The following is a 23,589-nucleotide window of genomic DNA, read 5'->3' on the forward strand; positions in this document are numbered from 1 at the left end:
TATGTGTTTTAAAAACATGTACATTCCATGTATAAAGTACTTGTACATTTAGTATATATATAATTAGATTTACCATTGTTTTTGGTATGAGAAAACAATAAAGAAAGTAACATGATTATTAATTTTAGCATATTATCGTTACCATTCTTCCTATCATTCGAAATTACAAAGTTCAATGAAGAATATAAATTTGAGTTATTATCGTTACTATTTTATAATTCCGAGGAGAGTCGACCAAGTGAGATTATGAGTGAAATATCATGATGGAAAATTAACTACCGGTCTAAAAACCGTCATCATTAAACCAATGATATGAAAAAAAATACCGATATGACAATTGTAATTCAACTCTATTAGACGAACCAATTAAATAAAAGTACTTCGTATCATAAAAATAGTTGGCTATTTCTTTCACAAACCAATCCTAAAAGTTCATCCTTCTTAGCAACTTTCTCATTTCTTTACCAGCACAATTTAATTTCAAGAATCAATCAATTATCTTGTTTATGTTATTTCCCATGACATTTGTTTGTGCTTATTTTAGTGATCAAAGATAATAAATTAATTAATTGTTTACAATTTTTAATGTATTTTTCTTTTTTAACATCATACCCGAGAACTGAAGGTTATTCAAAGCGAAATATATCTCATATATCATCTTGATAGTCTAAGCCCACAAAAATCACTAGCTAAAAAAAGGAAAATGATTAATTAACCTAACTCATATGCCTAAAAATCAACCTAAAACCTTACGAATTTGACACGTGGATTCCACTAATTCCTTTTCCTAATCTTGCCTCCTGATTTTTCCATATGTCATCATCTTACTATTAGGCATATCTTTAGGCACACCAATTAGGTTGATTTATCATTATCCAAAAAAAACTATCACAATGAAGTCCCTTCCCATGATAATAAAAACCTTTCAAAATAGCCTAAAATTCGTTCAGTCTTAAGATGATGACTTGAGAAAAAAAATTAAACTAAAAACGAGATATAATGAAATCCATACGTAAGTTTGAAAAAAAAATCATGTTAATTATTTTTTTTTTTTCATTTATCAATAGTAAAAAAAAATAATAAGTATGAGGTTGTTATGCATCCAATTTGAGTTAAAAACTCTTCACATACCAATATTTTAATATTTTAAATAAATGTTTGACCCTCATAATTTTTATAATTTAAAAAAAGATCTGTGAGAAATTTTTCACCAACCTAGCAGCCTCTTATTACCATTTTGAATTTGGATATAAACTATTCGTCAAAGCTCATTGGCATCATACACATACCTACCTTCATTTATATATGTATATTTGCCTTCCATTGATATAAACCAAAAAAAAGTATTCCCATCCCACCAATCTTGTCATTTCCTTACATGAAATGGCATTATCATATTTGTGTTCAACCAAATTCTTTTTGATTCTAGTAATCCTATCAGCAATCCCATTAGCCATTCTCATCTCACTTGAATCAGCCACACCCTCAACCCACTCCTATCAGTTTCACAGCACAGGCTGGTTCAGAGAAGCCAGCAAATGGGACCCAGTCAACAACCGTTTCATTGTCTCTTTTACTGACACAGGCGGCCTCGGTGTTGTCCATGTTCCCGATGATGATCACAACAACAAGGGTGTTGTACTCGAAGAGATTCCTGTTGTGAAAAACCATGATGCTGTTGGCAATGGGACATGTGGTCTTTTCATTGACCGTCCTAGGAACAGAGTGGTTGTTGCTATTGCCGATCTTTTCGGGAACAAATATAGTGCTGTTGCAGCTTATGATTTGGATTCCTGGCAGCGTTTGTTTTTCACTCAGCTTAGTAACCCAGGTTTGATCTTTATTTTTTTACTTAAAATAAATGTTTAGATTAATTGTAGTAATTGATATGTCTTTTGCAAGATTAGGGGAATTAATGTTGTAAGCTAGTACTAATTACTAGGACTATATCTCAGTTTATACTTAGGGGGTGTTTAACTTGTTGTATATGACTAAAAGTATTTGTTGATATATCACTTCCCATTTTACAAGACTTGTGTATAAGCCTGGTTTCTGTGTCTTATTTTGTAATTACAAGTCATAATAAGTTCAAAATATGGCAAAAAATAAAATAAAAATGGTGGTTGCTATGCTAAATACCCACATAATACATGGAATAACTTAAGTAAAATTACCTAAACTAGGAAACTTAATAAATCCTAACGAGTTTATGTTTGTAAAAGGTATAGACCCATGAACACGTAATGTTTGTCTTGTGAGGTAAGTTAATACTCTGACTAATTCCCACCCTCTTCAATAAAAATTTCAACTACCACAAATATTAACAAATTTTGGATTGGAAGATTTTGGTTTTGGTTATTTGGGTTCTGTTAGCCGTAGCTTTAGAACAATGACATGCGTCCATATGTCAACAACTGTATGTATATGCAGCTCATACTTCTTCATAAAAGGGTGCAACATATATATGTTCTAACTCAAATAAAAAAATATATATTCATCATCAATTTTTTTTTTTTTTATCATTTTGTGAGAACTTTGAGCAAGATGTTCACTTAGAAATTAGAATGTTTGAACTTGAAACTTATGATACTAAAAAAAAGAGGCCTGCGCTATTAAAATATCTACCATGGAACATCTTTACATTTTTTATTTTTTAAAGGAGGAACATCTTTACATTTACATGATGTCAAAAAGTAGGTTAACAGTTGTTGCTTTCAATCTTAATTAATTTGTTATTCGAGTTTGTATTTATTTCATGTATTATTTCTTGGTAGGCTCACCCACTAAACTTGGAATAAGTTATTTTTTCATGTTGAGATTCTCATTTTGGCTTTTATAACTTTTCTGGTAGCACACATATGTAGTTAAAGACTATCTTATCTGGTTGTCCGAGTGTATAATTTGGTAGTTAGTTTCAAGAAGTTTGCATCACTTGTTAAAGTAAAATAGACTACATGTTGCATTTATGTGCAGCCAAGCAAGACTTATTACAACTCAAGTTGGTTGCAGCCCTTGGTCCTATAGTTTGTTTGACTGGATTTGACAATTTGTTGTAGGTGATGGAAAAACCTTTGCAGATGATGTAACCGTCGATGCTGAAGGGAATTCATACGTAACAGATGCCAAAGGTACTCAGATATGGAAAGTTGGAATCGACGGAAAACTTTTATCGGTTATAAAGAGCCCACTTTTTCATGCTAAAGAGTGGTACAACAACATATTCACACTCAACGGGATTGTCTACCATCCAAATGGCTACTTGCTTGTGTCCCACACAATGACCGGGAACCTGTTTAAGATTGAAGTCAACAATGACAACAAAGTCACATTAGTTGAGCTTGACGCCAGCCTGAAAGTTGCCGATGGGATGGAACTTTTATCTGCTTCTAAACTTGTTGTCGCTGGAGCTAATGGTGTAAAGTTAGTTGAGAGCAAAGATGATTGGGTAACAGCTTCACTTATCGGAAGGTCACCTGTGCTTGCACATCGGATGGCCACTGCAGCTGTGGTGAAGGATGGGAAGGTGTATATCCACCATGCTCTTGGTATGGGCTACCCGAAGAAGAAACACGTATTAGTTGAAGCCGCCTTTTCATAGATTTTTAGTTTTCCTTCAAGTTTTAGTTTATATGTTGTATAATAATCCAGACTGTCAAGAAAAAAAAGCTGTTCATTTGAGCTATTTTTTCTCTCTAAAACTGCCATCTTTCCAGATGAATGTAATCTTTGCACACCGAGAATTAGGGAGGAAATCTTTGCACACTACCTAGGAATCTGCTAACTCATGCAACACTGAAATCAACTTTAAAAATATTTACATGATCTGAATTCAAGGCTATTATCAATTATAGTTGACCCCAAAAGCTAGTGCATCCTTATCGATGAGCTTGAGCTTGAAAATTGAGGTCCCTTGAACTTGATTCAAGTGAGCTTGGCAGTGTTTCCACTCGAGTAGAATTGATTGAACCCATGCTTTTGCAATAACCAATAAATGTATTTCGTAAAGAGAGTTTGGGAAATTTAGGGAACCATGTAAGATGAAGGTCTATAGAGTACATTAACTCCCATATCTTATAGATTTTTAAACAGTAGTAAATACATTACACGTAACAAATCTCTTATTTCTGGCAAGTATATACTATAAAGAGAGGCCAGGATTGCTGCACATTATTCTTATTGCTCTATTATTATATACATCTTCTATATATCGTGTATAAGCCTTATCTGCACGTTTATATGAAATAACATAACCTATTCTTACCTCATGAGGCCATGATTCATTAATAAGTTAGTGCTTCTTAGCCCGACCCTGAGGGACTAAAAGGTCATCTCGATTAGAACCATCGGGTCTGCGAGCCCATATAGGTGCTTGATCAGGCCCATAGCGGTAATCATAGAAGAGCTCTTCACCAGCCTCGATACGCTCTTTGGCAAAAATACCAACCCGGTGATCACCTGCTACCATCATTACCTGCAAACACTAACCTGTTTAGACACAGAAATCACATATAACGTGGACATAGCCACATGGGCATAAAGAAACAGGCTAATTGCAAAGAAAGGAAATCAATTTAAATCCTGCTTTGGGTAACCAACACATTAGACACAAGAAAATCAATCAAATTTCATAAAATTTTAAATTTATGGTATTAATTTTCAGGTGCCATGTCAGAATTAGCGCATGACTAGTTTTACTAGGTCACATTACGTTGGACAGGGTTTCAAAATTTTATGCATTTAGCCGATGAATACCTTTGCATAACAGTTAGGATTTGATGAGTGATTGGCAAATTTCAGTTTGTCACCCTTGCGGTAAGCATCAAGCACATACTACAAACAAGGAAACCACTCTGAGATTATAAATGCTCACAAGATCAAAGCTTCTAAACTGCCAAGAGATATCAATGTGCTTGCCTGATCATTCAAATCAAAAAGGAAAGATGAGTTGGCACGATCGTATATTTTCCCTCGCTTATCTGCCTCTCGGTGGGAGATCAATTCACCTGTGTACTCTCCAAGATAATCATTTTTGTTGACAGAGTTCTAGGGAGAAAAGGAAAGGATGGGTTAAGCTGGAAGCGACAATCCGCAACAAGTACAAAAATTTCAAGTTGATACCTACCTTCAGAAATGCTCCCCAGCCAGCAACACTAGATTTAGCCAATAGAATCTGAAGATAATAAGTTCAGAAATATAATATTGATATGTATATTTAGCACTCTTATAGTCTTATACATGTGTGTGTACACACGCATAGAGAGGATGAAGAAACTTGATGAGCAGAAGTCTTTGATATTGCTCACCCTTTGCTGCTGCCTCAGAAGGAGCCTCATGTTACCACAGTGACCTTCTCCTCTTCTTGGGGGCTCTCCTAATGAACCATCACCACAACTGCAAGATGTACAAGTTTTAATATATCAGTACAAATTAAACAGTTCCAATACCATGAATTCAAGTTATATAAATTGTGAACTAGGTGTAAGCTTGGTAATAATATGGTACCAGTATATAACCTATTTTGTCTCAAAATGGACATTGAGCTGGCATCAACCTTTGGGCTAGTCGAAGACAAATTTTTCGTCTAAATGATGTCAATAAAGTAGAGTAAAATAAAACAAATATCTACTTCAGAGAAGACTGATGCTATATCAGACCATACTGTGGGGTGCTTATTATCTAGTGATTTGCAGACAATACTTTACCAAACATACTGGCACTAGTTTGGTGGTTACGGATCGAATTTATGTTGATGTTTTGAGTTTTGCACACTCCTATCCAGTTAGGAGGGTAATAAGTGCAAGTCAAAGACTATTTCAAGAAGGTGGAAATTTTACATCCAAAACAATCTAAATGTTGGAGACTTGGAGTTAAAAAACAAGTGAAGACAAGATTAACGCATCTTTAGTATCAATGATCTCTTCAGATCATCAATATGCCCAAGTACCTGGAAAACGGAAACAAAGTTTCCTATATTTATGAAAAGACATTTTATTACATCACTGATGACAAATAAATAGATACTTGGTTCATACTGAAAACCTCAAAAATTAGTCCCCTCGAACATGTTGTGGATCTAACTTGACATCAGGAAACTATGCTGCGATAACTCGTATATAAATTTTAAAAGCATATACGTACAGACCACCTTTTTTACATGTAAACATATATGGAAACTCTATTACCTCACCCAGCAATTTCTACAAACATCAGGGTCACATTCACGTCCGGCAGCAAAACACGGGCATTGCCTGCTTCTGCATTGACTCTTTGCACAGTGACAACCCCTAAACCTATTCTTGCAACTTTTAGAGCACCTAAAACAGTAGATTAGATACAGAGATCAGTGAAAGTGCAGATCATCCTTAATATTACCAAAACGCAAGAAACAACATGGAATATCGTCCAAAATATCAGCTAAATGGGTTTGTGTTGTGACTTACATACCCACAATATTTTTCACAGCATGTAGCATTATCTAAGCAAGGACATTCCTTCCCGCACATTGATTTGCATCCACATGGAATATATTGCTTGCAAGACTGGTTCTTCCCATCAGCAATTCGTCTCCACATTGATGGATGCCCTGCAGACTTCCAAGAATATTTAAGTTTCTTCGACTTACCCTTTCTGCGAAGCAAACGTGACCCTGAACGCATTTCTTGCTCCTAGCAGACATATAACAAAGAGAAAGAACAATCTTATTTATTCATACACAAGTTCTAATGCCTCTACAATCATTTGTAAGACCACTGAAAGAGTTTTAAGAAATCGATTTAAATACTCTTTCTCAATATGTACATAGTTCCAAAGTGGAAGGAGTCAAGAAGTTGAAGCGTCAACAGGAAGAAGAAACCAAACCTTACAATCTGCATCAGCTCTCCCTTTTCTGTCAGACATAGAGCTTGCAGTAAATGATCCCTGTGATGTTGCTACATCACCATCATACATATAATTGGCTACTTCTATACAACTTTTTAAGCCAGGAAGCAAGTTTCTAGCTATGAGGCAGCTGCAAACATGACATTATAAGCCCAACAATAAGAATAGTAAAAAGATTCAGATCACAACAAGAGAGGGCTAGCAGTAAACTACACACAGATATATCATTCATGTCAATAGTATATTTCAGTAGTCCAAGTTGTAAAAAGCATATACGCAGTATAACTTTGCAATATACACAGATGCAACTCATATGAAATCAGATGATGCTGGGTAAAGAAATCCTTTACCTATTTCTCCCAAAAATCTCTAATCCCTTCATGTACAGTTCTTTTTCAAGAGGCTTCCATTCAGAATTTATGGGAGGACCTTCATCTTTTGTTCTATTCCCAATCACATTTGCTGAAACACAAGAACTATATGGAACACCAGAACTAGTTGCTTCATCGTTGGTCAATGTTTGGACATCGGGCATGGTAACATCAATCTCCATATTTTTGTCAATTGATTTTTCATCAGAACCATGAGCATCTTTAATTGTCATAGAAGCTGTATCAGGTATTGACAACGTTTTCTGTTTTTTTGAGGAAGATTGTTGTTGGTCATCAGTGACTTGCTTTGGTTCTTCAAACATAGTGGTTGTTTGTTCGGATACCTTGCACTTTCCTGCAGTGCCATCATAGATTTTACCATCATACCCAAAATATTTCATATATGAAGTACAGACACTTGACCCAACAAAATCACCATCCACCTACCCCCACAACAATAAGGACCAAAAAGACTGTAACAAAAAAAGGATAAACTACTCGCATCTATTCTCTGGTGTAACGCTTTGTGTTATTTTATAATCACCTGAATCATCATCAATCTGGATCTTATGCAGACACTGATCTGAACTAGTATTGGGTGTCTCACTTGGGACATTTGGATGATCCGAATGCTTCTTTGCAGTTTGAATCTGAAATATTACAAGAGTTGTATCTAAAAAGAGAATAAAAAATGTATTCACCGCTTCCAACACTTCATTAAATTAAAACTGAAAACCAAGCAACTTGATAACGTGAAGTGAGACCCAAACTGTAGGTCAGTGAAGCTAATTACTGAAAAGGTTTGTAAAATTGGTAACAAGAGTAAACCCATCATCTGATACATTGCAATATGCATGAATATGGTCTCATTGATGTACCGAAAATATACATGAATGTCTACTTAAATGGAAGCAGCGATTGCAGCTTTGTTATTGCCATTGTAATTTAAATTCAAGACAAGAAGTTCAACTAATCCCTGTAGCTAACTGAGCAGTTATAAACTAAAACATATCTATGGATACAAAATTTCGGCAATAAATGAGTCAGTTACTTTGATCAACAAGTGAAAATTTATAGCAAAGACCTGTATGTGACATTGTATCATTAGGAGCAGTCTTCATAGTAATGAATACATAACGCAAGGATGAGTAAATATCTTTAAAAAATAACATGAAAAAGCTGATCACAAGGTAATGATAAACCAAGATTCGAATAGATCAATAAAATATTTACCTGAAGGTGACAGCGATCACTGCAAGGTTTCACGTTCTCTTGAGACTCGAGAGGAAAGTACTGTCTTTCTGACTGCTTATGATACACACAAAAGTACATTAATGCAGGGTGTCGTGAGCTTCGCTATAAAAGTGCAATGTTCTCAAAGGCATACGTACTTACAGGGGTAATAACAGTTTGAGAGTAGCCATGAAGACGACAATCAAATACCTGTTCAATAATGATGAGAAATACATATAGACAACCAATCTAATGAATACTACAACATATGAAACAAATTATCAGATGTACCAAACAGCGTCGGCAAAAGAGATTATCAAGAGAATCTAATGAATAACTGAGACTTTTGTCTAAAGATATCCTCCTATCAGGGTCATGGTTTAACTTATCTTCACCTTCTGTCTTTAACAGGTTATATGCCTCCTGCATTGCATAACAAACAAATTTCAACAACTATTTATTAGTGGTAAAAAGTAAGACATAATATGGAAAAAATAGTTCTTGATGATGATGATGATGATGATATAGGAGCAGCTTAAGTACATATATTTCTGAAGATTTCCCGCCGACATATTGTGTCAAAATTTTAATTACTTCCTCACTTGGCTCATGGTCCTGAGAAACCATTCTGCAAGATTCAACAGGTACTGAAATGTTCTTAGACCAATATCAACTATACAAATAATGTGGCCGACGTAGTATGAACAACAAAATAAATCTGGTTATAAGAAACAGACCTATTATATCTCCATAGAAAAATCATGTCATAAATTACAAGTCATAATGGGGCAAAAGAAATAATCATATAAGATGCCAGTGGCACAAAGAAATACTGCTGAGTTGGGAGATTATAATAGTTTCATTACATAGCCCTTGGCTTTATTGTAGTAAAATGAAGGGAAAAAACATAACAATTTATTGAAAAGAAAAACAAATTTCATATAACAACAGTGTCACAAGAGATGGAGATGAACTATGCATAGATAAACTGCTAACTCTCTTTAATCATGCCAGCAACTCACAAACACACTCTCAATCTAATAATAATTGCAAAAACATTCTACTTCAGGATGCTACCCTTTAAATTGCATAATTTCCAATATCGGAAAGCTTATATAAACTTGAGATAATCAGGGGATTATTAAGTGGTTGAGATTCACCTGGACACTAGCCTAGCTGGGGGATTAGTGGGTACCAAATGGTACATGGGATCAGGGGGTTCCCATCCAATTACCCTTTTTTAATGAAATGGCACTATTCCTGGATAATCGTTATAACAGGTGTAGATATACTATTTTGGGGATACCACTACCTATTTTTAAGAGTGATCTTTCAGATGACTATTAACTACCTTTCACACAGTAATACACCATATAAATTAATATGCACGAGAAGTACTGATATATGCATAATAAGATGGAGTACTATTTTGTAGCAGTAGAAAATGTAAGCTATGGGCATATTAACTCAAATGGACTGTTCCTATAACATACTTTTTCACCATCCAAGACTAGTGTAATAAATGAACTAACCGTATGATACGATTTTCTGCCTCTGAAAATTCATGCTTCTCTTCCTCTGGTTCAGTATTCTCTTCCTCACTGTCACTACATATTAGAGCTTCACTTCCATTTTGATCGTAATAAATACGCCGTCTCCCAACAACCGATTGGTCATCTGCCATTCTCTGATTTCTGTGATCCGTAGAAAGAAACTGAGAAATTATTACAAAACGGGAGCAAAAGTAGCCACCACCTATAATTATGCACCCAGTTTGATATTGTATATAATACAACTTATATGTAATCTAATGAATTTATGGGAAAACGAAAACAACACTTTTTCTATAAAAAAAAGTGCTAATGACAAAAAACCTGTCCAAAAAGATCCATGTAGTATAAGGTGGTATTTTATCAGCAACTGGAAGCTTGGCACTTATCGAAATAGCTGCTTCATGGATGCTATTGCTATCATCACCCATCACTTGGTCTGGTCCAGTAAGGATGCAGAGAGGATTTTTTATCCTAGAAGAAAGCATTTTACCCGCATCACTTTTTTCTGTAGACGAACCATCAGTTCTAAGCTTGGCTAATGACAGAAGCTGAGAGACATCACTTCTTAGCTTCTTGCTGTTCTTCTCAACTTTTTCCTGTACGACAGTAAAATGAAAAACACTTTTATGTGCCATCCATACTAACATTTATTCCCATACCAAAACATTCAATATTTTATGTGATAAGCAAATCAAAATTCAGCATATAAAAAGTTACATTACTATAGGTAAGAAAAATGCTGTTCACTCAAGAACCTGTGTTGCAGAAAGTAATTTCAGTGAGAAACCGTGAATAATGAGACACTAAAACAACGAGATGTAAACTTTTCCAAAACAACATTGTGTATGTTGTGTCACATGTTGCCTTATGGTTATTGGTGCACAGTTTATGCAGGGCAGTCCAGTTTATTATGTGGATACATGGTCAATATATAGAGCCTAGAGATAATCTCGGTATAAAATGAATTTATCACTTAATAAGACAAACAGATATCATATACATAATCTCACAGGAACAGAAATCGTGTGGCGACCCGAGGCAATAAGGCCCTTTGTTGCTACCACCGTGGCAACCGCCACACGTATATGTGGCGACCACTTCTACAAATACGTTAATACTCTACATGTAACAATTAAATACCAAAAAATAACACATATGAAACCAATTGATCATAGACTAACTGGTACTGCTAACATGTGACCACATGGGCCCACAGGGAGGGTTCCCACCCATTTACCCCCTTTTCTTATAGCACATTAGAAATATTATGCGGTAAAGTCAGCAAAACACATGCCATTTTGTAAGTGTAAACTTAACACGTAAGAAAGGAGAAATCATCAGGTGGGTAAAAGCTATTAAGAAAAATGTGTAAAGCAACAATGGGAACTGACTTGAATAAAAAGAGCCCTTTCGGCTTGAATCTGTTTCTTGAGCTGATTTATCTTGGCTGTCAAGAGTTGTAAATCACCAGCCACTTCATCCCTCCGCATACTCTGCCAAGAAACAAAATCACCAAATCAATACAGCATAACGAGGTTATTAACACAGGAATATATATATATATATATACAATTATTATCCTCTTCACTGCCATGATCTTAAATTATTTATCTTTTATATTTATTTGTTTTCCAAGGTAAAACCATACAAAGGATGGTGACCGAAAACATACAATACAAGATATTTGAAAGCGGAAAGATGATCATAATTATGATGATCAACAAACCAAGTTAATACATAAAAAGAGTGATTAATCAATCAAACTGAGGTTAAGTAAGGTAATAAGAATAAAAATTATATATCCCTATAATATATAGAAACAGAAAAAAAAAAAAAAAAGAAGAAGAAGAAAGAAATAGAAAGAAACTTTGGATTTGGAGGAATCTGTTGACTTGGAGGAGTTGCTGGAGACCATCATCGATCGCAGCTCTGAATGGGAACGAATTCAGGTAAGGAAAAAAAAAAAGTGTAAATTGTGTGTGTGAGACTGACAAGTTTTTGTTTGTAAATTTTGTTGTAAATGAACAGGGAGCGTACGTGAAGGAGATACCCGCGGTAATTTCGGGGCTATCCTACTACTTTTTTCTTTTCCTTTTATTTTTACTACTTTAATACAAGTTTAACCATTCCCAACCTATCAGTCGGTCACCACTCACCACCACTTGTTCACCCCAACATATAGAACGATATCCGCACGTTGCAGATCAGTGGAGGTAGCAACGGTGGTGATGATGTAAAGGTTGTGGTAGCGGTGATGGGTGGTGGCGGCGAGCGGCGCTAGCAGTGACGGTGGTGACAGATGGTGATGGCAGTGATGGGTGGTCGTTGGGTAACATATATATTCAAATTTGCCATCAAAAAATAATAATCGATAAGGTACTTTGAATAACTAACAAAATAGAGCAATGCTACATTCATGAATGAAGTTAACAAACACATGTAGCATCAATAACTACCATAAAATTATATGTATTTTCTCTTTCTTGATTTACTTTTTTTTTCTATTGGTTCACATGATTTTGTAAATGTTGTTAGCTGCCTTTTGTTTGTAGCTATTTCATTTCTCATATGACTAAACATTGCTAGCCTATGTATTACAAAATCATATTTCAATTTGTTATATGTTAACCTCTTATAAAGAGAATTGGATTATAAAGAGAATTGGATTAAAAAATTAAGTATATTTTTTGTTTCTAAGAAACCCTTTTCAGCATATTTATGGTTCCCAAAATGTCTCTCCACACACTACAACACTAAAATATCATATCTACCTTTATAACAAATTATCACTCATAACACAAAATGACAGTCAAATAAAATCACAACTTTGTTGTTTTAAAATCACACTTTGTAACCAATGTATTCATCTAAAAAAGTGGTTATAAAATTCCGTCGTTACGCACGGGTATATGCTAGTATGTTACTAAGAATAAGAATATTAAGAAAAATCTCATGAAATTGTTAATTGGAGTATTTTAGTGAAATGTGTTTTATAATCTTTAAAACAAAAATTTGGGGAAAAAAGGTGTGGTGGTTCACGACAAACGTTGGTTCAAGTTCAACCAGTATCCATCATCTTGTCTCCAAAACCAAGCCAGACATATGGCAACTCTTGTAGTTCCCTTCAAGTTCTATCATCTTTCTCAAAAACCACAAATCCAAACCATCAATAATAAACATCGTATCTTTCGTCTGTCTGCTCAGTCACCAGAAACTGTCTGGTTCTCTACACTCTACTTATGCTTAATTTTTACCATCTTTGTACTTGTAGCAACCAGTATTTACTTTTCATTCATTTTATCTATTTATTTAAGATGATTATTATTATGAATTATATATTGTCTGACCAGATACAAAGCACAGTAGACCCAATATCCAGAGTCGAATACACCCCCGGCCCCTTTGACCATGTTTTCCTCGATATATTCCGCAATAAGATGGTTCAGGTATTGAATAGTTGCATCAGACACTCGGACTAGCCAATATCACCGATTTATGTATTGAAAATTAAACTATGTGAATAACAGGAAGTTGGATGGGATTCCGAGAAGCCCGGTTATGATGGACTTATAGATGTAGCCAATCGGCTTATGGTTGCTGGAACTAACTCTGAAACTAAGGAAGCTGCAGTATGTGCTAATAGTGTTTTCTGTTGCTATATTATAATCTTGCACTTCTAGCTTTTGCCTGACCGATACGTTATGGTTCACTGTCAGGTTCGCATATTAAGATCGTTGTTTCCTCCATTGTTGTTAGAGCTTTACAAGATACTCGTTGCGCCTATTGCTCAAGGAAAATTAGCGGCTGTAATGGTAGGTGAGTGTTTTTTTTCTTGGATAAACTATAAGAAATTAAGATGTTTGTTTAGTTGGTAATATGACTATACGATATGATACCGGCCGAGTGCTGAGTTTAAGAGTGTGTTTTCTCGAAGCAAGGGTGACTGCACTGTCTTGTCAATGGCTCATGGGTACTTGTACAGTTAATGATGTGGAACTTCCCGGCGGATCATCATTGCCGAGTGGGGTAATTTGTCTTTTTTAAGGTTTTGTTTGTGATTTTGGCTTTTATATTGTCAGCTTGACAGACCCTTTGGGGCGGGTGTAGGTGTTTGTTGAAAGATGCAAGTATCTAGAGGAAAGCAAGTGTGTCGGAATATGTGTGAATACATGTAAACTTCCTACTCAGGTCAGTGTTGAGTTCTCGTCCTCCACTTTGTTATAGAATGTGAATGTAAATTTGCAAACGCTTATAGTTATTAGGTTTCTTTTGCAGGCGTTCTTTATGGATCACATGGGAGTTCCTCTACTTATGGAGCCAAACTTCAACGACTATAGCTGTCAGGTTAAAAACTCTAGGCTTGATAGCTGGTAATCTCATATTGGATATACACCGAGTCAACTTTATTAACTTGCCATATGATGCAACAAATCATTGAGATTTTGCTTTGTATGGTATAAATTTTAACACATAAACAAAGGGTATGAGGGCATCCCATGCAATTTACCACTTGATCTGACATTCAAGCATTCTATATCCTCAAAATGATGGAATAGCACAACACAGAAACATTTGATAATTACACGTGACGAGTTTAGTATACAGAGACTGATTGTTTGTCTTATGAAGTGATCCCCAGTTTTTAAGATACTATACCAATTTCACATGTATTAGAGCCAATTTGTAATGCCCTGAATTCGAGGAGGTTTTGATGTGCAGTTCAAATTTGGAGTTTCTCCTCCAGAAGAGGATAGCACTTTGAAGGAACCTTGCCTAGAGAGATGTCCCAACACCATCCGACGAAGAACATCAGCTACCGTCACAGTTGAAATGAAATGCCCAAAGGCATAGAGTTCGATCTTTGTAACAGAACCTTCATTACAGGAGTTATAATACAGGTGTATCATAAATTTCAGATTACGTGGAACATCTTTATGCGCAACCAATCATTAAGGCATCTATGAAAGTGAATGGCAAATTTCTATCTAGTATCCACAGAGCTGTTTCAATTATTGCTATATATTACGAAAACAATGATTAAGTCTACTTGATTGCTTTTAATCTTCAGCACACGTAGTTACAGTGATAATTTGACAGAGCCGGGTATGCATCAGATCAAACACCATCAATATGGTGTACATGCATCCTGCTCCACTATAAACCTGATCAATTTATAAACCGAATTCAATTATTCTTGTCCATACACATCAGAAACTCTATGGCACCACCAGTAAACATATTCATACACCAAGAGGATATAATCTTCTAGTTAATCATCAATGAGCTCATCCATTACTAAATCTAAAAAGGTAATGACCGTCAAAATTTGGTTTATGTTAGTAGTATTACTTGTGGTCATTGCTGCAACATCACAAACATCTTTTTAAGCAGTGTACCATATTCTAGGAACCTCTCATTCTAAAGAGTTTGCACACCAGCTATCACCATTTGTAGATATTAAAACATCACCTTCAAAGCAAAAACAATAATAAACACGGAACTGTCAAATATATCACCACTCAATGCTAGGGATGAGCGCGGGACTGATACCGTCCCATACAGTCCCGGTCCCAAAATTAATCAAAACATGTACCGATCCCAGTCCCATATGGATCGGTACAAGAACTGGGATATTGGATCCAAATGTCACAATAGACACATGTACATATTAAAAGCAATAACTATCTGCTAATACTAATACAAGAACATGACACCAAAAGACACAATAGATTGATAGACCATACACTTAAAGCAGAACAAAACAAAAACTCAAAAAGCCACCACGATACTCTCAAACCGTTTGACTCAAACGTATGGAAGTGTTCCAAACCAACTGTATATTCATTCTGGGACCACAAATAACTTGACAAACGATAACCAAAAAGTTTTCAATGATCACATTTCACCATCTGATATTCAGATCATGAAGCAATAATTTGTATATAGCGTGCAAAATTAACCATGAGCAGCAGTTAATTGTATGAAAATCAAACTTAATGCCGCTGATACCGGGACTTCGGGACTAGCTTAGTAATTCTGGGATTTTCCTAATACCGGGAACTGTTGGCACCGATCCCGTGAACCATCAAAAGTGGGTACTGATCCCAGTCCCAGTCCCACTTGATAGTTGGTGCCATCCAATAAGTTATGGAAACTAAATTCTTCATCCAGATACGTTGTATAATCCTTTAATCCATGTGAGATAACTTGCTCCTACTTTCCCCTTGCATAACTAAAAGTTCCATCTTTCAGTCATTTATGCAATATATAGGCTCGGATCAGTGCACTCTTTCTCCATCCAATCAACCCCCACTAGATGACCTAAGAAAACAATGGTTATCACCCCAAAACCCAAGCATCTAAGAGATGCCGATAGATCCAAATACTACCTATCTTCATCTTATCTTAAAGTATCCTAAGCCCATCCCCATCACTAACTGGAACAATCAAAGAGAAATAGAAAACTAACAATTACAATTTACAATGTTACCAAAGTTTAGGGTTTAGCAATGAGAAGCTTCATAATGTAACATGTACAAGATCCACACAAGGAATCAATTTAAAGCATACCATTGTAGAGGATTTTTGACTACTACCTAACAAGTATGTCAGATATATAAATCAAACTCAACTGTCATTGACCTTAAATAAAGTTGCAGTTGCAACTACATATATGAATCATGGAGTTCATATAATAAAAAGGAGAAACAAGAGTCAACTAAATATAGTGTCAAGTCACATAACGTACAAGATTATCAGCCACTCGCTGTTCAGCGGTCCCAACCAGAAGGCCTTCTCCTTTCTCTAGGACGGTCTCTCGATCTGCATGTAGTAAAATTATATTAAAAAAACCTAGGCCCTGATGTAACTAGAGATGGCAATTTCGACCATATACTTAAAAGTAGTATATTTGTTGTTATCTTAAATGGGTTAACTTAAATACCTAGCTATCAGAGGAAAGACTCAAACGGCTTGAAAAACACCCAGATCAATATACCTCCTTAGTTCATACTCAGCATTTAATTTATTATTGCAATCACATTGTTTTTGTAATCATAATTAATGCATTGCACACTTCCACACATTTAAAATTAATAAAGCATGGGACTAGAAGCCACAACCTCTTGGTTACCGGGTCACTACAGATACTACAAGACCAAAAATAAAAAACAAACAAAAAAAGAAAAGTTTGTGACTAAATCACACCCGACCAGTTCCATCCAACGTTAAAATTCACCCATTTCGACCCACCACCAGACCCACCTATCTTGCAATCTCTAATATAACTGAAAAACATTTGCCAAATGAAGCGAAAAGGTTTCAATAAGACAATCACCTCTCAGAACTGTCCTGGCTCCCATGTTCTTTGTTCTGATTAGCACTATTCCCAGATGGCATGGGAGTTGAGCTTGACGAATGGTATTGTGTAGGAGGAGCACGCGTATCTCCGCCAATCGAACCACCAGAAACAAAGCCAGGCAAAACCATTTTCTTGTTACTGTTGTTTACACCCTGATTTTGAGAATTTGATGAAGCAGCAACAAAACTGTTTTTGAACTGTGCCATAACTCCTGTCCTCAGTGAATTAACAGCTGAACTACGACCAGGAAGAGCAGTTGATGGGGTGTTTTTAGGTTCTGTATTGTATCCTATCCCCAACCCAAAATCCACACCACGCACACCTCGATTGCTACCTCCCCTTCCTTTTGCCCTTTTTCCACCTGCACAAATATCAAAATCATAAGGATCCCTCGATGCGATAAAAATCAACTTTATGGGATGTAAACCACAGCACGAGGATCACAAGGCATACAAAGACACATATTTTGATTGAAACACATGGAAAGAAATCATGGTGTGAATGTAACGGAAGTTTAAGAAAAAAAACATACCTCCTTTTCTCGCGTCTCGCTTGGATCTATATCTCCCATCCTAGAAATTTAAAAGGTAAACGTCACTCATGAGTTTTACAAACTTACTGAGGATCTTCAAATACCAAAAGATGTGCACATAATGTACTAATGTTACTGTTATGATATATAATGCCACCTCAAACATGTATTAATAAATAAAATAAAAAAGTGACAGAAATAAATTCATTCGTATAACAAAGGGATAAAGGACTTCCTCAATCATTAGAAACCTTGTTAATATTTAATTTCATTAAAGATTTCATGTAAACTTTTTTGGTCCTGATGGTTTGGGAGCAGATCACTAGATATAAATAGTTAATATGTTATGTTTAAAAAACCTTGCAGAAATAGCCCAAATAGTGGCACTCTAAAATCTATGGTGGGATATGAAAGAATTTGATCTGGGAATTTGTTTCCTAGCATATCAATCCTCTATGATGTCACGTTGCATAATTTTTACACTTTTACTTCCAAACGGTGTCAAGAATGACTTCCACCACAAACTGCTTCTCTTTCGTAAATCAAGAATCTTATCGGTTCCGTACTTCTTGGGCATCTTTCTTTTTCAAGTATAAAGATGATATTTTCCTATCTACCTAGGGGATATGCATTTGGATGTAAGAACATTCCATAGTGATATTTGTGACTGTGAACCACTTGTTGATATTTCCTATTAACGACGAAAAAAATTCAAGTCCTTCCGATTTAATTTGAACCTTACGTAGTGAAAATATCTCTGGTCCAGTGGTTTATCCATCATATCTATGATTGCAGCAGAGTCTCCTACATGCTATTGTTTAAAGCCAAATCAAATGTAACTCGTTCCTTCCCCTTGAGTGTCATGATATAAAATTACCCGAACAAAAAAAAGCCTAGTCCAACAACACAAAAGATTATATTTATCAAGTTCCATTTTATTACTTTAACTCTTCCAGAAGGAGGATGTCTTTCATAAGTCCTAGCACATTCACAGCCACACCCCACAACAAATATTATAGATGTAGCAAGATAGAGTATCATGTTCCAAAGCAATGCAAATTCTTCAAATATGCACCCACAAAGGCACTAAACAAGTCCCTTTAATCAATTTGTAATTACCAGGTTGTATAACACACAAAGAAATAACACTATTTATGTAGTGTTAAGAGAAAAAAGTTACCTTCATGGCAAGGTCCATAAGTTCCATTGACACATTTTGACCAGCCGCAATTAGACTGTTAACCAACTCGCCAGCAAAACGAGCCTCTTTATGTGTGATAAGGGTGTAAGCAGTCCCATCTTTATCCCCAGCACGCCCTGTTCTTCCAATTCTATGCACGTGCATGTCCATGTCTCTAGCTATATCATAATTAACCACTGACTTAATTGACTTGATGTCAAGACCACGAGCAGCAACATCAGTTGCAACAAGCACATGGTACATTCCTGCCTTAAATTTCTGCAATGTCTCCATACGAGATGACTGGTCTTTGTCACCATGAAGAGCAGCAACTTTAAACCCCTTCTGGGAAAGTTGACTTTCTATCTCATCCACTGTCGCCTTTTTTGAAGCAAAAACAAGTACATCACCATTATCAATCAGTTCTGGTAGCTTCCCAAGCAGCCAACTCAACTTCTCTGTATCAGCAATAAGTACTTGAACTTCTTGGGTAATATCCTCATTGGCCATGCCAATCTCTCCGACAGTAACTCTCACCGGATCGCTCAGTATCTCCCTGGCAAGCTTCTCAATTTTGCGAGGCATTGTTGCTGAAAAGAGCAAAGTTTGGCGATCTGGCCTGATCTGACCTACAATGGATCTTATCTGTGGTTCAAATCCGAGGTCAAACATCCTATCAGCCTCATCAAGGACCAGGTAAGTAGCTCTTGACATTGTAAGTGCCTTCATTTTAAGCATGTCTATCAATCTCCCAGGTGTTGCAACAACTATCTCGCATCCTGACTTCAGTTCTTTAAACTGTTCAAGTTTTGACATTCCACCATAAACTGCAGACACGCGTATACCATATACTTTTGCAAATTTCTTAGCTTCCAGGTATATTTGATGTGCGAGTTCTCTGGTAGGTGCACAAACTACTCCAATGGGCCCCTCTTCTTTCGCCAATTCAGGTTGATCCATAATATGTACAATCATAGGGAGGACAAAAGCAGCAGTCTTCCCTGAACCAGTTTTTGCAATGCCAATGATATCTCTCCCTGATAGCCCAATTGGCAAAGACTGGCACTGTATTGGAGTAGGCTTTTCATAAGCTTGTTTTGCAATAGCTTTCATTAGCTCTGTAGCAAATCCAGCTTCTGCGAAAGTCTTTATTGGTCTTGGAACATCGAAGCCTGAAACACGGATGGCCAGACTTTTTCGATACTCAGAAACTTCCTGCTCACTCATACCTGACACAGAAGCATAAAACCATAATAAGCTCAAATAAGAACTATGAGAAACAGACCCTAACATAGATTAACAAAACACCATACCGCAGAAATTAATGTAACCCCAAGATGGTTAAAAGATATAACGAAGTGAAGACAATCAAGCATGCCATTAAGTAAGACAAAGCAAAAGTCATGTCATGACTTTCAGAGTTTCTGGTAGATGAGAGGCAATTTAGAAGATATTTGTGTTAGCTTATTCCAGCTACCTTATGCTTATTAGCTAATAAAGTTATGAAGTTAACAAGCACTTCGACCTTTGCTTGTGAAAAACAGCTTAGTTAGCTCAAAAAATCTCAAAAGACACAAGTTTGTTGGCTTTGAAAGGATGCTTTAAATTGAAACGATATGTACATAAACAAATCCAAACACCAACTACTCGGTTATGAGAGCTAACTAGATTAAAGACACTCTTACCAATAAGAATTGTCTGCATTCTCTTTGCATCAAGGGGTAAACCACATATACGTTTAGAATTAAAATATAGGACTTATTCCATGCAACATATTGGTAAAAGATGAAGATTATAACCACGTAACAGCATCTAACCCCTGAAAACTAAACTGTCCTCATCTTTTATATATGTTTCTTATCAAACATGATGTTGATCAGAATTTAGGGCAAAAGTAAACTTAACTAGTCTGTCTATACTTGCAACGTTGCTTATCTATAATTGAGTGCTTAGGATAGTTTCGCCAATTCTCTTGCGTTTAAAAACTTTACAATTCATTTATAAGCACGAGTCAGTTCAGTATACTTTAATCTATTCAGATCATCTACTTTGGTATCGTGCTTCACTTTTCATATTACTTTTCCTAGTGACATTACAATTTTCAACATCTCCCTGTAAACTGGCCCAAAGTTCTCTCTATACTGTCGTCTGGCTTTGTACTTAACAACCGACACAGAATCAATGCATAGCATAATACACAAATACAAACAATTATATATATACACACAATACATATGAATATGGAATACCTGAAATGGAAGGTTTTTCTTCGTAAAAATCCTTATTGAACGGTTCATAATCAATGGAACTATGATCAAGAGGAGCAATAGGTTCAATTTTCTTCTTATCCAAAACAACAACAGGATTATCATCAGAATCATACTCTAACAAACCAGCATCCACCGCTTTGGCAGCCGCGTAAACCTCCTCATCCGAATTATAACCAGCGTGTAAAGCATCGCTCGCAAGCGTCAATCCTAAATCCTTTTTTGCTCTCAGATAACTCTCCATTGGATCATCTTCATCGTCATCTTTAAACCTATCTTCCACCTTCTGTTTCGCCTTCACCGGTGGTGCCGCTTTCATCTCTTCATGAATTCCTTCCATAAACGCATCCAACGGATCGATTTCGTCGTCGTCTTCTGCTGCCGTCGGTGCTGTCTGTTGGTTGTTGTCGTCGTTATTTGAATCATCGTACTCGATGTTATCGAGATCGGTGTCTTCGTAGTGGTCGTGACCTCCTCCGCCGCTGCGAGCTGACGGAGGGACGTAGAGACGTTGCGGTTGTTCGGGACGTTCGAAACTGTAGGTTGATTGTTTGTTGATGTTGAAACCTTCAAATCCGAACTTGCGTTTGGACATTGGAGCCCTAGGGGAAATTAATTGAGATAAACCCTAGTTATATCAAGGTTTGGTTTAGGGCTTTTTTTGAAAGATTATTGGGGAAGATTTTGCAGGGTAATAATGTTTTTTGGTATGTAAGTGGAGGTGATGACGGTGGTAAAATCAGCTTTCTGTTCATTGAATATATATAACTTACCGAAAAAACAATTGAATTAAATAAAATAACCAACCTTCGTAATTGATTTAAAAATAACTATATGTAAAAATTTAATAAGGATACTTGAGTTTTATTTTGAAAAGATAAGAAAAAAAAGGTAAAAAATTTTTAGTTTTTGTATTCTTGAGTTTTAAAAGAAAGGGAAAAATATGATGTTTTGATCCCAAAACTTTTTTGCCACTTTTAGCAAGATTTGGAAGGAAAAGTGGTGAAATTATTATTAAACCCCTCAAACTTATATAAAGGTTTTAATTACTATAATGCTATAAATATAAAATTGTATATTTTTATCCTTTATTTTCCTTCCTTCTGAACTCAATAATACATTCAATTATCAACTTTCTGTTTTCTTTCTTTCAACTCGAGAATGCTCTTTTTTATGTAATTTTCTATTCTTTCTTCCCCTATCCAATCTTATCCTTTCTTTTCTTTTAATAAAAACTCAAGAATACACTGTAAAAGGTAAGGAAGTAATAGTTAAAGATATTTTAGACATTTTCACATTTAACTTTCAACGTGATGGATTATTTTTTTATAAGAAAGAGATATCGTTTAACAAATGACTGAAAGATAATATTAAGTAAGTAGTTCTATATATTAATTATAAAGATTACTCCTCTAATGATTAAATTATATTTATTATTTTTTTAATCAATTATTATAGGATATATAATTTGATCAAAATATCTTTAATGATTAACTACATTATCAACCATTAATATTTTAAAATATTTTTATTAACTTTTTAAATCAATTATATACACCATTTGACGTCTCTTCCGCCACCAACAGTCGTCCCCACCACCACATCGACGCTGTCATGGCCACAACCACATTGTGCGGGTTCCGTATTAGTTTAAAAATTATATTATAGGGTACTTACACAATGCGATGGTAGTTACTGCAACGACAATGTGTGGCATCAGTGGTGGCGGTAGCGGTTTGGTTATTAATGTAAAAATAATTTATGTACTGAGTAAATAGAAAGTGTGGTTATTTTAATGGTTGAGAGATGTATGTTGTACTTCATTATGGGAATTAGTAGCATGGTACTCGCATAATGCGACAGTGGTCGTGGCGGCGACAGTGTGGTGGTGAGGGTGACTGTTGGTGACAGAGGCAATGTCGAGGGTTAATAGAGATACTTTGAAAGATCATGATAGTTTAATTTAGTTAATAGTGTTAAAAGGGTAATGTAAATGAAAATATTTTAAAGTATGTTAAGAGAAAATATTATACAAGTTTTACCATTTTCAAAAGTAAGAAGTTACTTTTTATACTATACTATAGTATATATATGTATATCAGATAAAGATATTTAAAATAAGTGAATAAAAAAATGAGATAATTTAGATATTTTAAAGACTGAAAATTTAAAAATTGAATGATTTATTTTATTAGAGGGTAAAAAAAAAACAAC

General features: G+C 35.5%; 4 protein-coding genes across 4 annotated transcripts; 2 read left to right on the forward strand and 2 right to left on the reverse strand.

Moving 5' to 3' along the window:
• Positions 1–1,294: 1,294 nt before the first annotated feature.
• LOC122593087 lies at positions 1,295–3,752 on the forward strand. The gene is made up of 2 exons (XM_043765438.1): positions 1,295–1,831; positions 3,057–3,752. The coding sequence occupies exons 1-2, from the start codon at positions 1,384–1,386 to the stop codon at positions 3,596–3,598; spliced, it is 990 nt and encodes a 329-aa protein (XP_043621373.1). The 5' UTR covers positions 1,295–1,383; the 3' UTR covers positions 3,599–3,752.
• A 301-nt stretch (positions 3,753–4,053) lies between these two features.
• On the reverse strand, positions 4,054–12,027 carry LOC122593656 (histone-lysine N-methyltransferase EZA1). The gene is made up of 18 exons (XM_043766087.1): positions 11,904–12,027; positions 11,428–11,529; positions 10,358–10,632; positions 10,016–10,177; positions 9,027–9,111; positions 8,775–8,906; positions 8,646–8,693; positions 8,484–8,555; positions 7,795–7,900; positions 7,230–7,605; positions 6,859–7,009; positions 6,445–6,665; positions 6,183–6,314; positions 5,304–5,391; positions 5,123–5,170; positions 4,915–5,043; positions 4,753–4,830; positions 4,054–4,471 (listed from the first exon to the last, which is right to left on the reverse strand). Exons 1-18 carry the CDS (start codon positions 11,952–11,954, stop codon positions 4,289–4,291), a joined length of 2,439 nt encoding a protein of 812 aa, XP_043622022.1. The 5' UTR covers positions 11,955–12,027; the 3' UTR covers positions 4,054–4,288.
• A 1,011-nt stretch (positions 12,028–13,038) lies between these two features.
• Positions 13,039–15,024, forward strand: LOC122591373 (beta-carotene isomerase D27, chloroplastic). The gene is made up of 8 exons (XM_043763643.1): positions 13,039–13,252; positions 13,387–13,482; positions 13,564–13,665; positions 13,753–13,852; positions 13,971–14,062; positions 14,144–14,224; positions 14,312–14,380; positions 14,756–15,024. Exons 1-8 carry the CDS (start codon positions 13,139–13,141, stop codon positions 14,885–14,887), a joined length of 786 nt encoding a protein of 261 aa, XP_043619578.1. The 5' UTR covers positions 13,039–13,138; the 3' UTR covers positions 14,888–15,024.
• Positions 15,025–16,651: 1,627 nt separating this feature from the next.
• On the reverse strand, positions 16,652–22,112 carry LOC122592654 (DEAD-box ATP-dependent RNA helicase 24). The gene is made up of 5 exons (XM_043764936.1): positions 21,358–22,112; positions 19,109–20,337; positions 17,929–17,968; positions 17,373–17,757; positions 16,652–16,858 (listed from the first exon to the last, which is right to left on the reverse strand). Exons 1-5 carry the CDS (start codon positions 21,968–21,970, stop codon positions 16,807–16,809), a joined length of 2,319 nt encoding a protein of 772 aa, XP_043620871.1. The 5' UTR covers positions 21,971–22,112; the 3' UTR covers positions 16,652–16,806.
• Positions 22,113–23,589: the final 1,477 nt, after the last annotated feature.

The sequence above is a fragment of the Erigeron canadensis genome, chromosome 3 (genome assembly GCF_010389155.1).
Source record: "Erigeron canadensis isolate Cc75 chromosome 3, C_canadensis_v1, whole genome shotgun sequence".
NCBI classification, from domain to species: Eukaryota; Viridiplantae; Streptophyta; class Magnoliopsida; order Asterales; family Asteraceae; genus Erigeron; species Erigeron canadensis.